Below are 14,873 nucleotides of genomic sequence, written 5' to 3' on the forward strand. Positions count from 1 at the left end.
ATATGTACCTCTATTCTAAATGATATTAGAGAATCCAACTTCTGGAACCATCTGGCTACCAGAACTGCCCAACCACGAATCCCATCTTGAGGTAGAATGGACAGCATAGAATAAAGACAGAATTCTGAGTTTGAAGGGACTGAAATCAGACTCAGGATTTCTCTGGAATTACCTCTCAGGCCTGGTGGCTCTGTTTTCATCAAAGTCGTTGGATTTCTGAGGCTGCTTAAAGAGGCTGGAGGCAGAGAAGGCTCTGGATACTGACTACAACAGACTGGACCGTTCATTTCAAACAGCGGAGGACACTCTCCCTCAGGAAAGGGGTGTGTGAGAGAAGGGAGGGAGACACCTGGAGTCTATAGAGGGGATTGGGGCATGGCAAGTGAGATGCAGCTTCAGGGGGATAGATACAGATATAGATACAGATGATATAGATATAGATGATATAGATATAGGTGATATAGATATAGATGATATAGATACAGATGATATAGATATAGATGATATAGATATAGATGATATAGATACAGATGATATGGATATAGATGATATAGATACAGATGATATAGATACAGATGATATAGATACAGATGATATAGATATAGATGATATAGATATAGATGATATAGATACAGATGACATAGATATAGATATAGATGATATAGATATAGATGCCTATGATTCCTCCCTCCTGTATTGTCTGCTCCATCGAGACAGGCTACTGGGAGACAGTCTGGCCCCTGAGAGTGGTTTGGGCAGGGCCAGCTGTAACTTCATAAGAATTCTACTTTTTGTACCTGAGGTAGTCTATCAAAAGCCAATTTAGAAGTTTGCTGGGTTTATTCAGCGCTCTCTTTCAGGCACTTAGTCCCCACCCTTTCCTTGTGATTGTCACACCAATCCTTTTTGCTGTGCATGGGGACATTTCTGTCTGTTAGAGGCCCTTGCAATAGGTCTCTTCCCGAGAACTCCCTGGTGTGTGGTCTCAGGCTTCATCACATCAGCATTGCGGCCCAAGTCTCCCTTCTCCCCTCTTTATCATCTCAGGAGTTATTCTGAATAAATTTCTTAGTCCAAAGTCCATCTCCACCTCAGTCTCCCAGCAGAACCCAAAGACTCATTCTGATTTCGAATGTCTGGAGCCATAATCCAAGAGCGCTGAGAACTACTTCATTCATTCAGTAATAGCAGGTAGCAGTGGGGCACAAGGCATGAACTACTAGAGAATCTGTTGTCACACACTCCCAGGGAAGAGCTTGGGTGGGGTGCATAGCCCGATGATAGAGCACTTGCCCTGGATGTTCAAGACCCTGGATCATTCCATTCCCACTGCTGGGGGACGAGGAGAACTTTCAAATAGCTAGAAGTGCCAGACAGGACAAGATGGTCTAAACTGTCTCATGATTAAGTTTCCTATTATTACAGTCATTCGACCCAAATGGAAGAGCTGCTCTTTGCACAAAGGGTTCTCTCTCTGTCTCTGTCTCTCTCTTACACGTGTGTGTGTGTGTGTGTGTGTGTGTGTGTGTGTGTGTGTGTGTGTGTGCTCCCAAAACATACTGGAGTACTGAGGACATGGAGCATTCAGTACTTGATTCATGGCATCAGATTGTTTAGGAAGTCACTCCAGAAACCTAAACTTGATTTCTCCGTGATCCAAGGTGTGTGATACATCTCCACTTATCCAGGTCAGGTCATTGGCAGGAAAGACCAGGCTAGCCATTACACAAATGCCCTCCTTTAAAGCAAAGAATCCATAGCAACCTGGGTAAGGCTGACTGTTTCCTAGCTGTTGTCCAAACCAAGCCTCACAGGTGCTTAAGGTGAACAGTCTATGTACAAGGTCCCGCAGCTGACGCTCTAATGAGTCTCCATGGACACACGGCTCTCAGCTTACTAACTTTCCAGTGCAGCCACAAAGATGCTCATCTCAAAGCCCTTCCCCACCCTCCTCTCATCAAGACACAGGCACACCGAGGACCAGACACATAGTTTCCCCTTTGAAGATTTCCATCCTGTGTAACCATCCTCTCAGAAAGGAAAGCGAAGAGGTGGCGAGGTTTGGTAGAAAAGCCTATGGCACAGCCACCTTGAGGATCTTTATGTGAAGGAGTGTCTGTCGGGTGTCTAAATATTTACTGAGCACGTACCAAGGGTGAGGCAGCCCTCTTGCAAGGGCTGGGGACATAATGGAGCGATGTACGGAGGTCCTCATGTCACAGAGCTTATGTGTGAATGTATGGAGAAACTTGACAGACCTCCCATTGTGGGAAGCAGTCAAAGATCACCAGTAGCACTCCAGGAGTGTGCCCTGTGGCCTGGGCAGGGGTTCTGTGGTCGACTGTTCATCTAGCCAATTCTAGACCATCGGTTTCCTCTCTAGCACTAAAAAAGAGAGTTCTCGGAGCAGGGGTCTCCAAACTGATACCATTCTCCTCATTTTTTTTTCCTACCCTCAAATCTCCACAGCATCCCTGACATTTTAAATCTACATTTTTCAAGAAACACTTTATTATACTAACAGTGCTCTAGGGCAAAGTCATACATTTTACAGGATGAATTTCTTTTTCTGTGAAGGCAGACTCAGCACTCTTGGGGGGATTTGAAAACTGACGTGCAGCTGACCTACTGGTGGCAGAGGCAGGGGGAGGGCCCTCACCACCGGTATACATAAACAAGAGCCCAGAGCTGGGAAGCCTCGGCGGCTTGGACTCGGAGCTGAGGGTTGAACTCCACCTCCAGGCAGAATGAGGTTCAGCGCTGCAGCAGCCCTGCTTCTCCTGCTGGCCAGCTGCCTCTCTCCAGGCCACGGTGAGAACTTTCACTTGTGATTTCACTAGCCTTTGAACAGAAGCGCTCCTCGCCATTTCTTCTTCCATTAAAGCTGGGAAGGAAGTCTTACTAAAGCGGGGGGAGATGCTCAGCTGCTTCTAGATGTTGAAGTGTGAGATTCCCAGGGATTTAACTCTTTGAAGATGGAAGCTTTCAAAGTGTGAAGATTTTTATTTGTAGAAAGAGGAGCTGCTGGACAGTGAGTGCTCATGGGACTTATGTTTAGTGTGTGTGTAGCTAGGCTGTCAGCTCAGCCCCATATAGGAAGACTTCTTTGCATGGCTCCTCTTTGCTCTGCCTCTTGATGAACCTTGGTGCAACATTCCCAGTACAGTTGCATGGGGGTAAGGCCCTGACACTCTAAGGAACACAGAGGCAAGCAGCTGACTTCAGCCTGAATGGGGCAGCTGTTTCTGTGTGAGTGGATAGTTGCCTAACTGAAGTGGTGAGATGTGTGTACAGAGGAAGGGATGGATGTGTGGGCAAAAAGGAACACCCCGGTTTACAGGACAGATAATTACACTTAGGAGGTGGAAGTCCCTCCACCCCCCACCCCCCACCCCCGTTTTCACTCTTCACATACTGTTTTCACCCTTCAAAGCTCATCTTTCCCCTCTCCCATGAAGCTTTGCTGCTGAGGTCCGTACAGGGTCTGTGTGTAAGACTGCCTCAGTGATGGTCTAATTATTGTCCCCTTGTTCAGCCCACAAAACTGTTGAGCACTGCAGGAACTTGAGACTTTCACTTATACAAAAGATGTGATAAATATATTTTGTTTGTTTGTTTGTTTTGTTTTGGGAGATAATGTCTCAGTAAGTGGCTTTGAACTTATAAAAAAAATTATCCTTTGTCAGCCTCTCAAATGGTTGGATTACCCAGCAATGATTTCTTAAAAAAAAAAAAAAAAAAAAAAAAAAAAAAAAAACCTTAGACTTCATGAAAAACCTTGAGATGAATTACCAATAAAATGTCTATAACTAGTAAGTATCGTGGTTGGATACAGTCTTGAATTTTTATTATTGGTTTTCATTTGGTAATAATTTATGACTAGGACCGAGAACCAAGATACTAAACATAAATGAAGAAGCATCCTCCATGTGTTTTCTCAGGTAGAGAGACGGGGAGGGTAGAGGGGTGTGCTAAGAGAAAGGATTCTATGTGTGAGAGAGATGCTCACAGTATCCGCAAATCTCTGGCAGGATCTGGTCCTCTGCTTTTGCGTTGGGAGTGCAGATCAGTTGATTTCACATCACATTAGTCGTAACATAGTTGTAAGCCCCTAAAACATCGGTTCTCAAATCACCTGAGTGCCAACACAACGCTGCTAGCACCGTTAAGGTACGTTATGATTTTGAAAAGCTAAGTTTATTTCAATTGAGGTTTTGGTAGAAAACGTTTGAGGGCACGCAAGGCAAAACAAACAGAAATATACAAACTAAAAGCATATGCAGCTAGAAGTGCCAGCTTGAACTGTTTGCCTCTGCAAATGCATGATAATTGATAATTCAGTTCTATTTCTAAGTCATAGGCCCAATGGGTTGAAGCGGCTGATTCTGTGTTTACAGGTATCCTGGAGGCTCATTACACAAACCTCAAGTGTAGATGTCCCAAAATGAGCTTGGCCTTTATCCACCCAAACATCATAGAGCGGATTCAAGTCACACCTCCTGGGAACGGCTGCCCAAAGACTGAAGTCGTGTAAGTTTCGAGAAAAAAAATTACCTAAGTTCTCTCTTCGAATGAAAATCAGATGAAATATATTTGTAACTAGCAACCGTATGGTAGCGAGAATCTCAGAGACCAGCTTGATGTTGCTAAATATCTGAAATTAATCATGAAAAACTGGAATATTTAAGTATCTGTTTTTCAGCAATCCAAAACTGTCACCCTTGCCCACTCGTTTTATTTCTCAAGCTGCCCCACCGAGGTCTGTCTGTGGTGGTTACAGAGGCTGAAACTGGGCTTAAGGATGTGAACTCACTGGGACTTCAGCAGGCTAACCTGCCTGCAGCACCCGTAGGCAGGGATGGAGTCAGAACGCCTTCCCTCCTACACAGCCCTTGAAGGGGGCTTGCACAGAGCCTCTTTCTCCATGCTGGAACCTCACTTGTAGCAGCAGCTCTTCCCACAGTGACCCTTTGCCCTCCCTTCTCTCCCCCCTTCTTTTCTTCCCCTTCATTCATCTCTGGACAGTGCTATGGAGAAGACCCAGGACCTCACAGATCCCAGACCAGCTTTAAGCCACACTCCCAGCCCTCCAGAACTTTGGAGAGTTTGTCTCCTCAGGCTTGGGAGAGTTTGTAAGCAGCTATGTGTGTTTGTCTCATTTTGAAACAGAAGCTTTGTAGCTGGGACCAGATAGATTTGACTTGCAAAGTAGAAATACGCGTTCTCAAAAAATACATGAAATTCTTTCACTGTGATGGCATTATACTTTTACCAACGTCTCCACCAGTGAGAGTTCTAACTAAGCCACAGTTACTTCCCTTACACTCCACAGTAAAGTCCTTAATGCCATGTCTGGAACTTTTTAACTATTCAGGCCATAACTCCTGGAAAGTGGTCACTAAAAGTGTGGGTTCTGGAGTCAGACAACCTTTAGAGTAATTCAAAGAATCCTGCTGTATTGCACATTTGTGGTACAGTCGTGGACGAGTTGTTCGAACCCTCTGAGCTTCATGCCCTTCAGAAGGGGAGAAAATAATAGTTCTTCTAGAACAGGACTTCTGTGGGATGAATTGAGGTTACCATGTGACTCATTGAGCTTCGTGTATGGCACACAGTAAGGACAACATTTGATAAACGTTGGCCATTAGCTCTGAGAGTTGGCTTTGTTCTTATTAATTTCTTAGATCAGGAAAAGTCTTGCCAACTGGTGGCTTGGAAAAATGTCACTGAGACCAATCAGCTTTGAAACTTCTTCCATGTTCAGTGATATTCATTTTTTTTTCAGATAAAACATTTCAAGACAACATTTTCTAGTCTGTTTTATTCTCCTGAGCTCATTGGACAAGACATTTAAGTGATCCTGGGGTATAACTTTACAAGTGACCCAACTTTGGAGTCAGCATTTTGGCTCCTCTCCAACTCATCTAAAGATTATCAACAAGACAGTCTCTTATGACATATGGGCTTCTGTCAACTTGGACTCCGCAAGCCTCACACCACAAACTGCTTATTCCAGATTCAAAACTTCTTGCTCAAATTTCATTCTTCTAGGAATAATTATTTTCACAATCAACTTCCTTCATTATTAAGAAAAATACAGGATGGGCCAAAATGTACCACTGTTTCAATTTTAGTTTTGTTTATTTCTCCCCAGGATCTGGACAAAGACTAAGAAAGTTCTATGTGTGAATCCTCACGCCAGATGGTTACAAAAAGTATTAAAATTTGTACGGAGGTGAGTTAAGGACTCTGAGAGCTTTCCTAACCAGCCAAGTTGGGGAATACTTTACAATCAGGAAAAGTTTGTAGGACAAATGCCTGTTTTGCTCTTAGTGGGTGTTGACTAGAACAGGGCTGACTCATTCCAGCTGTTGAGTAAGCTGTCATTCCAGCTGTTGAGTAAGCTGAAGCAAGTGTGCACAACGGTGGTTATTTGATGTCACCAAAGGGAAGCTCTAGTGTCTTTTGTTTTGTTTTGTTTTGTTTTGTTTTGTTTTGTTTTGTTTTGTTTTCCAGACAGGGTTTCTCTGTGTAGCTTTGCGCCTTTCCTGGAACTCACTTGGTAGCCCAGGCTGGCAGCTCTAGTGTCTTGTGTGCATTCATCTAAGTGTGACTTATTTTTGTTTAATTCACAGCAAAAATGTAATTTCAACTCCCTCGGCTCCAGTGAGCAAGAGAAGGACTACTTGAAGCCCCTGTCCTCCAAAGGTCACCTGCATCCTCCTTATCCCTGCTTTGAATTTTAGCTTTGCTCTTAGTTGAAGAATTTCCAAGAAAAGAATTTCCTTTTACAAGCAAACATGACTGTGTACTCAATCTACATCCTTGTTCCGTAACAAAGGTTGTTTGAGGATAGGCGTTTAGTTACAACCCACTTGCATGTATTTGGTAATAGACCTGTTGTTTAATGTGAAACTGTCCTAGGTTGTAGAAGAATAGAACCTGTATCTTGTATTAATAAGAAAGTTATGTGGTGTGTTTCCATCGTTTTATACCCTTAGGGAAAGCAGGTTTCCAGAAGAGTCTCCAGAAGTTTCCTGGGCAGCTGATATAGTTCCAGCCTCACATGGTGCAAAGTGGGTCTCTGTAGTGAAAAGCCTTATGAAGAAAATAGAGTCCTTCTAGTTTTAAAGGTTTCTTGTATACAATTTATTGTCTTAGATTAAAACCAGTAATGTTGAAAGATCCTAGGATTAAAATTCCAGGCTCTCCAGCAGTATACAAATGCATTCCTTTGCACTGTGGCCCTGATGGTTTTTTTTTTTATTCGCATCTTTTGCACAGACAAAATTACCAGTCTCTTGTATCAAATTTTTTAATGTTTCCTACTCATCTAATGTCATTCAATAAACTTAATAAAATATTTTGCTTATGACCAGCTCATTTTTAACAGACAATTTTCTCACATTGAGATGTTCTTCAGCTGTTCCTAAGGAGACGTAAGGTTTCAATCATGTTCATTTTTTTTTCTGCGTATCAGAGCCCTCTACAGATGACCTCAAATTATGTCTGCCCTGAGAGTGGTTATGCACTGGGAAAGGTTTGGCTCTGAAGCCTCTTTCCCCAGGCATGTTAAATGTGATTTCCTCCAGACTTCAAACTCTTATTCAAACCCATTCTCACTGCCTGTTTATATGGATTCCCTCAGTCTCCAATATTTCATTTGACAAAGTGTTGCATTGAGTTGACAGGCAGAGGACTTAAACACCATTCTTTCCCACCACTATGCTGAGGTCATACCCTTTCTCTGCCTGTTAGCCTTCCTCAGCTGCTTTGTGGTCTGTTCCCATCACATCTAGCTCACTCTTTCATTATCTCATTCATTCATTCATTCATTCATTCATTTATTCATTCATTCATTCGTTTGTTTATTTTGTGGTGGGGTGGTGGTGGGGTTTGGCTTTGTATGGGTGTGGGCATGTGCTCATGTGTGGGGAGGTGCATGTGTGTAGGAAGAGTTCAAAACCCAATATCATTCTTTGGGAGTCATCTATCTTATTTTTTAGATAAAATATTGAATTGTACAATAATCACCAAAACGCAGTTATAGTATTTTCATTACACACACACACACACACACACACACACACACACACACACACACACTTCCCTTAGCTGTCACTTTTCCTCCTCCAAACTTTCCCATTTGCCCAACCTCCAACTATTTATATACTCTCTGTGCCAATCTTTTTATTGACTCAATTGATTTTTAGGAGGGACTTATTTTTTATCTATTTATTAAAAAATAAAGCAGGAGTTAGCTCACAAGTAGACTAGGCTGGCTGTCTCTCCTTCCCCCAGGAGAGGGATTATGTGGGCTCTGGGGGTCTAAACTCAGGACTCCAGGCTTGTACAGCAAGTCCTTTACTCATTGAGCTATTTCCCAAGTCCTTCCCCACCTCCTTTTTAGTTTAGGTTCTCTTTCTCTCTCTCTCTTTTTCTCTTTCTCTCCTTCTTTCTTTCTCTCTCTTTCTTTCCTTCTCTCTCTCTTTCTTTCTCTCTTTCTCTGTCTCTCTCTCATTCTTTCTTTCTAGTTTTCTTTTTTAAGACAGGACCTCAGTTTGTAGCCTGGGCTAGCCTGAAACTCACTATGTATGCCAGGCTGCCCTTGAATTGCAGCTGTCTTCCTGCTTCAGTCTCTAGAGAATACAGGTGTGAGCCTCAGTGCCTGCCTTTCTCTTTTTCTTTTTATTATTTTCAGAAGGCATAGAAGATATTTATAAATATTATATTCTCTGTCATCTATACTTTTACATTTTTATTACACAATATGCAAAGGGAATATATAGTGTCATCAAGCACTAAAACCTAGTGCTTTTTACCCCTCAGTGTTTGGAGCTCGGGAATCAGGCTTCAGTTTTATTACGGCATACGGCTCAGCAAAAATCCAGGATCCTCCAATAATCAGTGCTGCCATTTCTCATGAGGCAGCCACTATAAACCATCCTGTCACAGCTGGCGGAAATGGGGCACAGTAAGTGGGCACCAGGAACCATCGCTCTAACACTGCCATCTCTGGGAAGTAGAGATCACCAGTAGAAACAGACAGACAGACAGACAGACACTTCTTGCCTTCGTCTGTGTAACTAGTCAAAGACAAGCCAGAATCTGAAGCCAGGCTCACCGGACTCCTAAGTGAATGCTCTTCATCATGACGTTAGACTCAGAATACATTCCAATCTATTTTCTGATTTCAGCCCCTTTTCCTGCTCTCCTCTTCAGAGCCAGTCAAAGCCAGAGGATATTGTGAGGTAGGAAGGGACTTAAGGGGACCTGGGAAAGGGAAAGAGCCCCTGACCCTCACCTGCCTAGACCTGAGTTATATCTCTTGCTGACTGAGCCAAGAGTTTTGACATAGTTGACTAGAGGTCGCCCTACACAGAAACTGTATGTAGAAATTATACTTCCTAAAAACCCTACAGACTCATTAATATGACTAGTGAACCATATTTGGGATAAAAATACATGCTTAACCTCTCTGCTTGAAGTATATAAAGCAAAACCACTTGTATATACTATTTTGATGAATGTTTTATCCTATTCACATTTCTTCCTTGTATGTAAGTCTTCCCTATCCTCTCATAAATCACCTATGATTTCATTTAACAAACAATAACAAAAATATATCTTTCAATAAGACAGGAGACTGATATATTTTTCTTCTTCCTCGGCCTCAGTCATAGATCATTTCCTTCAAACACTGTAACTCCAAAGCCCCAAACCACTCACATAGCTGCTCCTGAGGCCCTTAGACGGACCCTCTCCCTCACTCGGCCTCCTTACGCATGTCCTTCCTTTCTCTTCAACAGTAAACTTGCTGGCTTTGCTTTGGTCTGACTCATGAAGAAATTCTTTTCTGTGGCAAGTCAAGAATCCCAGCTCTACTCTAGTGGAGGCATCTGAGGCTCCGAGGGGCTCCTCAGACTGCAAAGATGGGGTGTCTGAGGCTCTGCGGGGCTGCTCAGGCTGCATAGCCACAGCACTGAGCTACCAGAGCCATATGAGGCTGTGAGAGGGATTCGTACAGTCAGCAACACTGAGCTGCGCTCCCTGAGCTGGTGACATGACTGTGGATCACGGTCATATACTGTATATTGTTGAAAAGCTAAAAGCATTCTGAACATTTTCACAGGGACATGATAAATGCTTCAGGCAAAAGATGAACTTACCCTGATTTGAACCTCACACAGTGTATGCATGATCAAAACATAAGGTGTGCTTCCCTCAAAATATGTAGGGTTTTTAAGCATCCATTTATAAGGCTAAAAATAAAAGCTGCAGATAAGGGAAGGGTGGGGGCACCCTCTCTGTGTTAGAGAATGTGGGCGACATATCCATTGTTCATAGTTCAGTCCCACGGGGGTCTGGGCTGCTGCAGAGCAGTGAGGCCTGAGAGCTGTGGGTAATGTAGAAAGGGGGGTGAACTGAGACACGTGAGAGGCCTAAACTGTCTTTTTCTAGCATAGCAGCACCCAATCCTCGGAAGTTACCATAACGTTAAGAGCACTCAACTGACTTAGAACCAGGACTAAGTCATAATTAGCTGCCAAAGAACTTGTTGTTGAATGGATTAATAGAGAGTCTGCAGGAAGGTTTGGAAGGGAACAACCGTAGATTGTTAAGACAGGAGTTAGGTACTCATGACTGCATGCATACAAACACATACACATATGCCAATTAATTAAAAGTCAAAGTAAATAGAGTTGAAGGGAAAACACAAAGCGATGCTTACCAAAAGAAAATGATTGCCCTGGGAGGCTGAACCAAGGAGCCCCAGGCCTAGCTGCACAACAATGTCCTAGCAGAACAAAAGAAGCCTGAAACAGACTGAGGGATGCTCTGATCCACCACCTCCAGAGTCCCAGGAGGAGATGATTCTCCCGCTGTCTCAAGGGCACAGCTGGCCTCCCCTTGAAACTGCTGTGTGGGTTCGTTTCTCTTGTCTTCCATGTTCCCACACCTTCTTTCAGCACTGAAAGGTCCATCTCAGTGCTCCCAACTCTAGGGCGAGTCTCATGCAGATTCCAGAATTCTGTCTCTGAGGTAAAGGAGCTGGAATTCAAGAACTATCGCTATGAATAACATCCCAGAAGCCATCCCCCACTCTAGGCAGTTATGATGCTGCTAACACTTCAAAGACAGCGTTCATCCATCCTAACGGATGAGAGCTATCTAGGAGGCTTGTTTCCTCCTATGTCAGGTTAATCCAATTGTAGTCTAGATACACTAAACCTTACAGTCCCTAAGGGTTCAGTCAAGTGGGTTGTGTGGACAGCCCAACCCCTTTCCTGTTCCTATAGTTTGGCTTTTCCAGGATGTCATATAAACAGGAGCGTACTATCCTCGGTCTTTTGTCTGACTTATTTTTCCTTTGTATATTGTTTTGGAGATACTTCATGTTGTTGAATGGATTCCCAGTTTCTTTCCCATTGTTAATATTATTCTATCGAACGGATATACCACGACTGGCTTATTCGTTCCCCAGTTGACAGACATCTGAATTGTTTTCAGTTTGGGCTGTGAAGGAAGAAACTGCGGACCAAACACATGCAGCAGTCTGTGGACAAACACATTCTTGCTTCTGTCTGGTAAAAGAGAAATTTGCTCTCGTTGAGTACTCAGAAGCGGAATTTCTGCATCCTGTGGGGTATGCATGCTTAACTTTGTACAAAGCTGTTAGACTATTTCCCACGAGCTGTGCACCAGTGTGCAGCTTCCCAAAGGCAAGTGTTCCAGCTGTTTCATAACTTTGCCAACACCAGGTTTGCTGATTTGCTAGGATGAGTCACGGAACCCAAGAAAGGGCTTTACGTGTCACAACAGTCACTTTTGGGCCCTGTTGGACTACCAGAGAGAACAAGGTGACGGAGGGAAGACTCACTTTGCCTCACAGTTTCAGGCAGGGCATTCCGTCCGTGGTGGCTCAACTCCAGGAGCTCAGGTAAGCCATCCTGGCACGGGGAGCCTTTAGACTTTAGACATTTAAATAACTTTCACAGTCTCAATTTATGTTTCCCTAAAGGCCACAGTTGTTGAGATTTATGGGTACGTAGTTGAGATTTACCTATTTGCAGGAGAAATAAGCCTTAAATCATTTTCTCATAGAGTTAAGCTGTCAGAAGGGAAAATGACTATGTGTCTGAGTCTATTTGTGCCTGTCTCTCATATTTCATGCATCTGTGTGTTTTCCCTCTTCCTGCTGCTACAGTGGCCTTGAGTGGTGAGGTTTAATGTAATTCTGTATCAGGAACCTTTAAGCTTTGTATTCTGAAAAACTGTTTTGGCTGATTCGAGTCCAACTGCAAGCTCTCCCACAGGAAATTTAGAATCGCCTTGTCAGTTTCTGCCCCAGAGAGGATTTTGATTAGAATGGCATCAAGTTTGTGGGTCAGTGTAGGGAGACTTGACCTCTGACTACTGAGTCCTCCAGTTTATGAACATGATATTTCTCTCTGCAGGACATTTCTCTCAGAAATATTTTTTCCTGGTTTAATAAGGAATTGTTTATTTTGAGAAAAAGATCCCAAACATCAGGCTGTTCACAAAAATAACCCATGGTATTAACTTTAGAAAACAAATATTAAGACTATTACACTATTTTCCTGTAAGATGCATTTGACATGCCAACTCTCATTCACAAAAATACATGGTTACCTTCGTGTTGAACAGCCCCACTCATGTGAGGGGAAACACACACCTACAATGCCAAGCTGCTCTCAGGGTTACAAGTAAATGAGATGCCTCTGCAGTTAGGGAAGAGACTACCAAAATCACAGGAATGGGAAGAACTGTACTCCCTGCATAACAAGAGATTATTTTGGAGACAGTTGATAAAAACCATACATCTTTTTATTGTTAAGTCAAAGAGGTATCAAAATTAAAAGCAAAACTTACAAGGTAAGACTTAACAAAACTACTAAGGAGCATCAGAGGAAGTGAAAATGGAACTAGGCGCAGGGCAATTATGAATCAATGAAACAGGAAGGATAAGGAGAGGGTGAACAGTGAGCATGTGCTGAAGTTCTAGGGGAGAGGATCTGCTGTGACTTTGCTCTCTCACAAGGGCCTAGGTAAATGAATAATGGGATAAGATTTCTAAACTCCACCATGTGCTTAAGAGTCATCCTCTCCATTGGCGCTGTCTCTGTCATCCTCTCCTTCCTCAGCCTCGTTTTCATCATCCTTGATCAACTCCAGCTGGCTGTACGACCCCCGATCTTCACTGTCATCATCGTCCAGCAGGTCACCCTCCTCAGCAGAGTCATCTGTGCCGGCCTCGGACTCCATCTTCACGTTAGTCTCATCTCTTTTCACAGAGGCACTGCTCTGCTCTTCTTCAGACTTTTCATTCTTCATCTCTACAGATTGCTTGCTTTGTTCCTTTTCAATTTTTTCCAGGCTTTCCAGCAGAGAATCCACTTTTTGCTTTATCTGAGTCAGCTCCTTTCCAGACTTGGATGAAGATCCCCGTTGTCTACTCTTCGAATTGAATCCACTTTTCCCCCTTCGAAAGGTGTTTCCAGAAATGTGCTGGTGTTTAGAAGGCACCACAGCTTGGACAATAGGAGGAGGAGGAGGAAGAGGAGGAGGAGGAGGAGGAGGACGTGCTGGGCAACTGTACATCCTGTCATAATAATCCCGTTGAAAGTCATAGTCCACAACAAATGAGGAACCACACATCTCCGCTGCAGATTGTTTCACACCTGCTTTTCCTCGGTTCACTTTTGGCTCTGCAGCCAGATTAATATCTAAAACCTGGCCAGCAATCACTCTGCCATCCTGTCCAGTTACAGCAGCTCGAGCATTTCTTTCGTTAACAAACTGGATGAAGGCAAAGCCCTGATGCACAGAGCAACCCACAATTTTGCCGTACTTTGAAAAGATTGCCTCCACATGACTTCTTGACCACAAGTGTATTGAGATTCCCAGGGAATGCACAGGAATTCATGGATCGAGGGTCTGTTTTGTTGATAACATTGCTAGCCATCTCCTTTGATTACAAGGTCTCTCACAAAGTGTAGCTGAAGATCAAAAAAATCTCACGAGAAGATGGAGAGAGAGGAGACTGCCTCTCCTACCACGGTTCCGTGCCGAGACGCCGAAGCTACAGCGGGCAAGCAGCTCACGACCGTTCGCTCGCCGTCTCTTCACAGGAATCTCTCTCAGAAATATTTTACAGGTGTAAAATATACATTTGCCTCTTGCGGTGACCCCAAAACCAAACTCTGAGCTGAAGCATTTGAAAGACACTCCTCTGTTGAAGCCAGTATTCATCATCCACATCATTTGATGTGGTTTCCGTCTTAGCATTTATTGGCAATATTTCCCTGTTTCCCTCTTTATTTCAGAAAGGGGGTGACCGGACCCCTACATCTACTTGGAATTCCTCCCCTCCTTGCCAGTTCTTTTGCTGGGCTGGCATGGACACACTTCCCTCCTTCCCACCAAGGCCGATCTCTTCACCTGCGTTTTAAATCACCCCACCCCCCACCATCCGAGACACCACATGACATCGACTGTCCTTTCTAAATAATCAAGCCCTCCCTCTCAGTTAGTTCTATCCCTTCCCCATTCAAACACATGCCAGTCTCTTCCATTTCAAAAAAATAAAAAGCACGATTTTTAAAGAGGCTTCTACCTGGCCACGTTCTGGCTACCTTTTCCAGTGCCTTCCTTACTCTGAAGCACCATCCAAAGCCAGCTTCTGCCAGCCACACCATTTCCCCAGCACAGCTGCCGGAAGGTCGCCATTGACCCTCCGTAAAGCAAATCAAGCTGCTGCTGTTTCTATGACAATGCCGGTGGTGGGGTTTAATGGTCTGCAACATAAACATTTCTCTCGTCCACTTGTCTTTAGGTCAACTACGGTTCAG

At 43.7% G+C, this 14,873-nt stretch overlaps 2 protein-coding genes across 2 annotated transcripts; one reads left to right on the forward strand and one right to left on the reverse strand.

The window, feature by feature from the left end:
* Positions 1-2,682: 2,682 nt before the first annotated feature.
* Positions 2,683-7,365, forward strand: Cxcl13 (C-X-C motif chemokine ligand 13). Its single transcript, XM_028873188.2, has 4 exons — positions 2,683-2,811; positions 4,398-4,530; positions 6,155-6,235; positions 6,636-7,365. The coding sequence occupies exons 1-4, from the start codon at positions 2,748-2,750 to the stop codon at positions 6,688-6,690; spliced, it is 333 nt and encodes a 110-aa protein (XP_028729021.1). The 5' UTR covers positions 2,683-2,747; the 3' UTR covers positions 6,691-7,365.
* Positions 7,366-13,099: 5,734 nt separating this feature from the next.
* On the reverse strand, positions 13,100-14,055 carry LOC114695740 (heterogeneous nuclear ribonucleoprotein C-like). Its single transcript, XM_028873189.2, is given in 2 exon segments — positions 13,100-13,894; positions 13,896-14,055. Coding segments are annotated over 2 exon segments (873 nt in total). The 5' UTR covers positions 13,988-14,055; the 3' UTR covers positions 13,100-13,113.
* Between the last annotated feature and the right edge of the window lie 818 nt (positions 14,056-14,873).

The sequence above is a fragment of the Peromyscus leucopus genome, chromosome 10 (genome assembly GCF_004664715.2).
Source record: "Peromyscus leucopus breed LL Stock chromosome 10, UCI_PerLeu_2.1, whole genome shotgun sequence".
NCBI lineage: Eukaryota > Metazoa > Chordata > Mammalia > Rodentia > Cricetidae > Peromyscus > Peromyscus leucopus.

What these genes read in the sequence shown, in the direction of transcription:
- Cxcl13 (XM_028873188.2), top strand. Translation starts at nt 2,748, where the DNA reads ATGAGGTTCAGCGCTGCAGCAGCCCTGCTTCTCCTGCTGGCCAGCTGC. An exon ending in CTGCCTCTCTCCAGGCCACG is followed by an intron (nt 2,812 to 4,397) that starts GTGAGAACTTTC and finishes CTGTGTTTACAG; the next exon opens with GTATCCTGGAGGCTCATTAC. An exon ending in TGCCCAAAGACTGAAGTCGT is followed by an intron (nt 4,531 to 6,154) that starts GTAAGTTTCGAG and finishes ATTTCTCCCCAG; the next exon opens with GATCTGGACAAAGACTAAGA.